This window comes from Erinaceus europaeus, chromosome 18 (genome assembly GCF_950295315.1).
Source record: "Erinaceus europaeus chromosome 18, mEriEur2.1, whole genome shotgun sequence".
Classification (NCBI taxonomy): Eukaryota; Metazoa; Chordata; class Mammalia; order Eulipotyphla; family Erinaceidae; genus Erinaceus; species Erinaceus europaeus.
In genome coordinates, this window is record NC_080179.1 from 45,074,539 (window position 1) to 45,081,793 (window position 7,255).

At 46.7% G+C, this 7,255-nt stretch overlaps 1 protein-coding gene across 1 annotated transcript; it reads right to left on the minus strand.

Annotated features, from left to right (window-relative positions):
* Window positions 1–6,446: 6,446 nt before the first annotated feature.
* On the minus strand, window positions 6,447–6,917 carry LOC103115025 (G2/mitotic-specific cyclin-B2-like). The gene has a single exon (XM_060178099.1). The coding sequence runs from the start codon at window positions 6,735–6,737 to the stop codon at window positions 6,447–6,449; it is 291 nt and encodes a 96-aa protein (XP_060034082.1). The 5' UTR covers window positions 6,738–6,917.
* Between the last annotated feature and the right edge of the window lie 338 nt (window positions 6,918–7,255).

The window sequence follows — 7,255 nt, forward strand, 5'->3', positions numbered from 1 at the left end:
TGGTGGTGGGGGTCGGGCTGTGGTGCACCCAGTTAAGCACACATAGCACTGGGTGCAGGGACCTGTGCAAGGATCCAGGTTCAAGTCCCTGGCTCCTCACCTCTGTCTGTGGGGGGTGGCGCTTCTTGGGTAGTGAAGCAGGTCTGCAGATGTCTATCTTTCTCTTTCCTTCTATATCTCCCCCCCTTCTCAATTTCTCTGTCTTAACCAATTAAAAAAAAAAAGGGAAAGATTGCCACCAGGAGTAGGGCATTTGTGGTGCCAGCACTGAGCCCCAGTGATAACCCTGGAGGCAAATAAATAAATAAAATAAAAATAAAATGAAGGGTACTGGATAATATGATGAATCATCCCTAAGGTAGGGTGATCAATTCCTCCTGCTTTACTTAAGGCTGGGCCAACTAGTTTCAGTACCTCCAGGTCCTCCAGATTCTTGCACGGGAACTCTGAGGCTTCAGTCTGGAGCTATAGACCTGGGGCAGAGCTGAACATGAACTAGTCACCCAGAGAGCCCTGTGCCAGGTCATATGCTGTGTTCTCCTTGCCCTTCCCTCTTCTCCCTGTGGGCCTGACTTCAGAGGGTCTGAAACACAAGGAAGGATGGGACCTGGGAGAGGAGTCAGGAGAGAAAGGCAGCCCAGGATACGGGCTACACACACACACACACACACACACACACACACACACACACACACACACACACACACACACACACGGCTGCTTCTGGGCCTAAGTTTGGGCCTTAGGTTGGGGGAAGTAGGGGCAGAAACTTAAAATCACGTACAACTTAGTATGATTATTACACTGGCTTGGACATTTTAGCCACCGCAGTAAGACTTGAAAGGATCTAGAAGCAAGCTGAGAAGTGTGGGAGATGGTTCCCAGGGCTGGGAAGGATGATTGCACACTGCTGCTTAGTCCAGCCCGGTCAATAACAGGGTTGCGTGGACTAGCCACTGGGGGCCCCACCCAGACCCTTGTCCTCTCAGCCAAGGGTGGAACCAGAGCCAGATGCCACTTCTACTGCCTAAGGGACATGGGTGGGACACATGACTGCCTCCTGCCCAGATCTGGGGTCTGTCTCCCCAAATGAAGAAGCATCCCAGCTCAGCTAATTACCAGAAACCAGGCCTTTTCCTTCCTGAAGCAGCTACATCGAGAACTGACAGCTGATTATAAAGGCTGTACTTCGCACTGTTTTCTTTTGTCCTTATAGCCCACCTATGAGGTAGCAGCAGCCTCTTTCTTGCTCAGAGGCTCCAGCTGTGGTAGCAGCTCATATAACAGAAGAAACCTGAAGCTGGCTCCATCCCTGCCTGCAGCCCACACTTTAGGGTTCTGTGGGGCCTCCAAGCTGGAAGGGGCTCCCCCGCAAGGCAGGGCCATTTCTCTCCCTGGGCTGTGGTGGGCTAGGCGCCTTTCTGCAATGCCCACTTAGAAACTGGAATGTGTCTTTGCTTGGAAACAATATGCTGGAGGGTTGCTTTGACTGGGGTTACTTACTGCGGTTACTTACTAGTTTAATCGGCCTTTGTGACCTGGCCTGGGGTTCTAACCACATAGGATCATGTGCTTTCCCGGGAAGAAAACAGCTTGCATTCTAAATAGCAAATTCTAAACACATTGCTAGAAAAGCATCCTGTAGTTGTTTTATTTTGTATAGCAAGAAAAACACACTGGGATCTTGAATGTTTACCATTTGGGTTGTTAGTTTAAAATAACACACAAGAGGATGGGGTTGAGGGGTGTATAACAGTGGCTTATGCACCAAACTTTCATGCCTGAGACTCTAAGGTCTCAGGTTCAATCCCTGAGACCACAATAATCCCAAACTGAGGAGTGCATGCTCTGGTAAAAAAAAAAAAAAAAAAAAAAAAAAGAGTAAGGGTCACCACAGTTAACATCCTGGAGGGGCTCTGCTTAGCCGAAGGATCAAGCGATAGTCCAGATATGTCCACTCCACTCCTCACAGCTTTCCTCCCAGCCACCACAATGTTGTGCACAGTGAGGTCTCTATCATCTATTTTCATAAGAAACAAGAGGCCTGACTGTAAGTGATGGTGGGGAGGGGTGAGAGGGCAAAGTCCTCTCAAACACACACACAGTGCTCCCTATATTACAAAAATGTGACTGGAGGCTGCTGGGACCAGAAGTAGACTTTGACATTAAACTACAACCAGAACTATTACCAATTACTACCAGTCTAGGAGCCAGAAGAAGTGGAGGCAAAACTCTGACCTATATTGTAAAATTCAGTGAACTAGTCACATTAAGATAACCTTGGCTCAACAGTAAGTATGAATGTTTAAAAAATAATAATCAAGGAATAAAATAAAATCACACCGAAACAGTGGCACTGCTCTACACCCTGTCCTTCAGCCAGTGCGCCATATATTTGGATTATCACAGACTTTATATGGTCTCTTGGAAAGGCCTAAAGTGTAGGCTTTTCTATCAGCAGATTGAGGACATTAAGGAGGAAAGGGAGGGGTGGGTGGCAGGCAGAGGGTCCAGTGCTTGGAGGTGGAGGAAGATTCCATGTCTGTGATGAGTGAGGTGTGCTGGCATATATTTTGAGAAGATGTAAAACTGTACCCTGGAGACAACTGTCTTGTAAAAACAACATTTGAATGGAGGAAGAAAGAGAGAAGGAAGGTGGAAAGAAAGAGAAAAAGAGAAAGAAAGAAAGAAGGAAAGAAAGAGAGAAAGGAAGGAAGGAAGGGAGGGAGGGAGGGAGGGAGGTTTGGGTGGTAGCACAGCAAGTTAAGCACACATGGCAAAGCGCAAGGACCAGTGTAAGGATCCCAGTTGGAGCCCCTGGTTCCCCACCTGTTGGAGGTCACTTCACAAGCGGTGAAGCAGGTCTGCAGGTGTCTATCTTTCTCTTCCCCTCTCTGTCTCCCCTCCTCTCTCCATTTCTCTCTGTCATATCCAACAACAACAACATCAATGGCAACAATAATAATAATGACAGTAACAAGGGCAAGAAAATGGCCTCTGGGAGCAGTGGATTTGTAGTGTAGGCATCAAGCCCCACCAGGCACCAAGCTCCAGCAATAACCCTGGCGGCTGAAAGAAAGAAAGAAAAAGAAAGAAAGAAAGAAAGAAAGAAAGAGCGAGCAGACTCCAGTATAGTGAGTGTGTAAAGTAAAGGCTGGATTTGGAGTCAGGTGATGGGGCTGACACTGCCCTTGCTAGTGCTCCCTCCCCCACACACCTTGAAAGTTCTTGGTTGAGTTGTTTCACCTCTGCAGGCATCTGCTTCTCAATCAGTGTAACAAGAGGCATTAGAAGATCTCCCAGTCCCCTTCCTGTGTTTAGAGTCTATGAAATGCCAACAGCCTTAGGTGCAGAATTACAAATGAGGGGTCTGCTCAGGAATATTGTGTTCCTTTTTTCTTTTCTCCCCCCCTTTTTTTTTAACTTCTTTTAGTAATTAAAAAATCCTATTGCAGTGGTGCTGTTAAACTGTAGCAGTAGAGGAAAAGAAACATAGGATGGGATTCTTTTGTATTAAATGGAGCATTAAATGATGGATAAGTAAAAAGATGCATAGTGATTTTTTTTTCCCCTCACACTGAATGTTTGGCTACTTGATCAGCAGATCCTGGCATCCGAATGACAACCTGCTCTGAAAAGGGCGGAACTTGGCCCTCCTGTCCTTCCAGCTGTGAGGGCTTGAAAGGGGAGCTATGGGGGGGGGGGGGGAATGCCTTTCATTTCCTCCTGGAAGCTGGGTGGAACATTCAGCCTTGCACTGCCAACTGTGTAATGTGGGCTCGCCTCTAAATGAAGCCTTTTTCCTTGGCCGTCTTTCAGGCCGCAGTCCTCTCTCTGCTTCCCCCACCCCCTTGGAGCAAAGCCGGCGAAATGTCTGGGTGCTACTGGGAGAGGATCACTTAATAATGGCAGACAGACAAACAGACCTTGAAAGGTCTTCAAGCAGCTTTTTGGTTTGCCTACTTTTTTTTTTTTTTTGCCTTGTTTCAACAACAATAATAAAAATGATTAAAAGGAGGGGAGGGGCTGACAGCAAGAACATTTCTTGGAAAACAAAAACAAAGCAGAGGAAGAAATCAAGCCCTAGAAAAAGAGGAATAGAACAGTCAAGACAGGGTCAAAGAAAAAGCACAGACAGGTGCTCTACGAAGGTCAAGGAGCTGTTTGTGGCAGAAATGCAAATTGAGTTAGTGAGCTTTCTTCTAGAGTCAGAATAAGAATGGGCGGCACAGCTAGTTGCGTAACCCTTCATGTGAGGGAGGAGAAGCTACTAGAGGAACATTCTCTGGCTCTTCCACTGAGTGAGCACCTATTGAATGATCACCGTCTGACCGGCGCTGCTCAAGGTAATCAAGATGAGAGGACTTTACTCAGTGCCCAGGAGCTCAGCATCCAAGGAAGGGTGGGTGAAGAAGTGGGTTAGACATTATGCAAGCAATTGTGGTACTTATAGTATGTCCGGCACCATGTGTTGAGTATGCGCCTGCATTAATTATTAACCCTTTAGATGTCATGCAACACACATATTTATTTAATGCTTTTACTGCAAACATTCAGTATTAGTGGACATTATTAGCTCCCTTTTAAAAAAGATTTATTTACTTAGATAGATAGATGATGACAGATAGAAAACCAGAGGATCACTCTTGCAAATATGATACTGGAGATAAAACCCAGGTACAATACTTGACCCACTGTACCAACACCCAGGTTACCATGAGCTTTTTCCAGGAGAGAAAGCAGACTCCTAGGGTCTGTTCCCATAGATGGTAAACAATGAAGTTGGAATGTGGTCTGGGATGTACTACAATAGACAAAGTGCTAGACACTCAAGCATGAGGTCCCAGATTTGATCCCCAGCATCGCATATGCCTGAATGATGTTCTGGTCCTCCCTCTCCTTCTTTCTCTGCCTTTTATTTTTCTTTAGTCTTTATTTTATTTATTTATTGCATAGAGACAGCCAGAAATTGAGAGGGAAGGGGGAGAGAGACAGAGAGACATCCGCACCACTCGTGAAGTTTGTCCCCCTGCAGGTGGGGACTGGGGCCTTGAACCTGGCTCATTGCGTACTATAACATGCGCACTCAACCAGATTTGCCACTACCCAGCCCTGTGAAATTCCCTTTCCTTTCCTTTCCTTTCCTTTCCTTTCCTTTCCTTTCCTTTCCTTTCCTTTCCTTTCCTTTCCTTTCCTTTCCTCTCCCTCTCCCTCTCCCTCTCCCTCTCCCTCTCCCTCTCCCTCTCCCTCTCCCTCTCCCTCTCCCTCTCCCTCTCCCTCTCCCTCTCCCTCTCCCTCTCCCTTTCTTCCTCCTCCTCCTCCTTTTTGCCAGATCAACTCTGGCTTGTGGTGGTGGTGGTGGGGAATTGAACCTGGGACTTTGGAGCTCAGGATTGAGAGTCTCTTTGTATCACCATTATGTTATCTACCCCTGCTCCACTTTGTCTTTTTTTTTTTTCTCTTTTTGTGGCTCTTGTTCTATCGTTATTGTGGTTATTATTATTGTTGCCATTGATATTGTTACTGAATAGGACAGAGAGAAATGGAGAGAGGAGGGGAAGACAGAGAGGAGGAGAGAAAGACAGACACCTGCAGACCTGCTTCACCCGCTTGTGAAGTGAGCCCCCTGCAGGTGGGGAGCCGGGGGCTCGAACCAGGATCCTCACACCAGTTCTTGCGCTTTGCACCATGTGCACTTAACCCACTGAGCTACCGCCTGACCCCCTCCTCTGTGTGTCTTTAATAAAGAGAAATGTATTGAAGTTGGAATTAAAATCAAAGACCATCCTCTTTCTTATATGCCAGAAACTGTTAGTGATCTCTCACACCCATTACTAACCCATCCTTTCATACTATTATAGCACCTCAACTTTGTTTTGATATTGATCATTGATTTGTTTAGTATCGATATTTACCAGTCCTCTATAAAAATGGCTTCTGTAAACCAAGGTATGTTGACCTGTCAACTCACAGTGGCAGAATAGGAAGACTGGTGGATAGAAACCAATCACAGTAAGTGCCTATGCTTGCCAGTGACTGGTCTAAGTACCTGGACTTAATGACTTAGGAGGTGGTGGTGTGGTAGACTTAGCAGGGTGAGGTTCTGAGTTCAATCTGATAAAGCTCTGACTGTTTGAACCTGCTCTCAGTCTGCCTCAGTCAAGTTTTTAATTTTAGTTACAACACAACCCCCCATGTCACATATGCCAAAGTGATACTCTGGTGGTTCCTCTTCCTCCTCTTTTTCCTCCTTTATTCTCTCTCTCTCTGAAATAAATTAAGGAATGAATCTAAAAAAAAACCGTGAATTTAAGCTGATCAACATGTGACGTTTTCCTGGTGGCTGTCTCAGGTCTAGGTTGGATAGGAACAATATGATTGAAGGGAGGAGAACACCTGTCTCCTTTTTTTATATATATATAGAAAAATCAACAGCTTTATTTTCCTCAATGTATCTTTAGAAAACAGGTCTGAGAGACATTTTTCAGACAGACCAGAGGACTGTGTACAAAGTTGAGTTCCAGGTCGGCATGGAAAAGTGCAGGAGAAAGCATCTTCCGACAGACAGCCACGGCAGCCTGGGCCTGGCCCAGGAGCGGGGAGGCCAGGTCCCGGATGGCCTTGGAGCTCTGTTGAAGAATCATGCTCATCCTCAGGAGCTTGCCGCTAGCGTACTTACTCCTGATGGCGATGAACTTGGTCAGGTTTCTGTTGACATTCACGAAGTTTTGGGCCATGTGCTACATCACCTCCAGCACCCGGTACTGGAACCCAGTGTAGTACTGCTGCTTTATTAAGTTCCATTTCCCCTGGCCTAGAACCTTCTGGGACAGGCAAGAAGCAATGGCTGCCATCTTCAAACGGTGATAGATAACACACCATGCCACAGTCAAGGAGCGTCAGCTGTCAGGATCCGGCTGAGTGTGCTGCTCAACACCCCCCCCCCCCCCCCCCCCCCCCCCCGGCTTTTGAGGCCCACCTTGGGAAATGCAGTGGTAGAGGTCAACCCAATTCAAATTCCAGTTCTTTCAGAAATTAGCACTTGCATTTCTCAGATCTGGGAACTGGTGTAAGCATTGTCTGTAATGTAAACGAAGTCCTCAGGGTTGGGAGAAAACATCTCCTCATCTTGGAAGCCACAAGGAGAGCCGTGATCCCAACAAGCTGTAGCTTCTTTCAAGAGACAGGCTGGACCTGCAGAAAGTGGTTCATGACAGCCACGCACATGGACAGGATTTCCTGTAGCAGCCGGAAC

Coding starts and splice junctions, on each gene's coding strand:
- LOC103115025 (XM_060178099.1), bottom strand. CDS start 6,737: ATGGCCCAAAACTTCGTGAATGTCAACAGAAACCTGACCAAGTTCATC.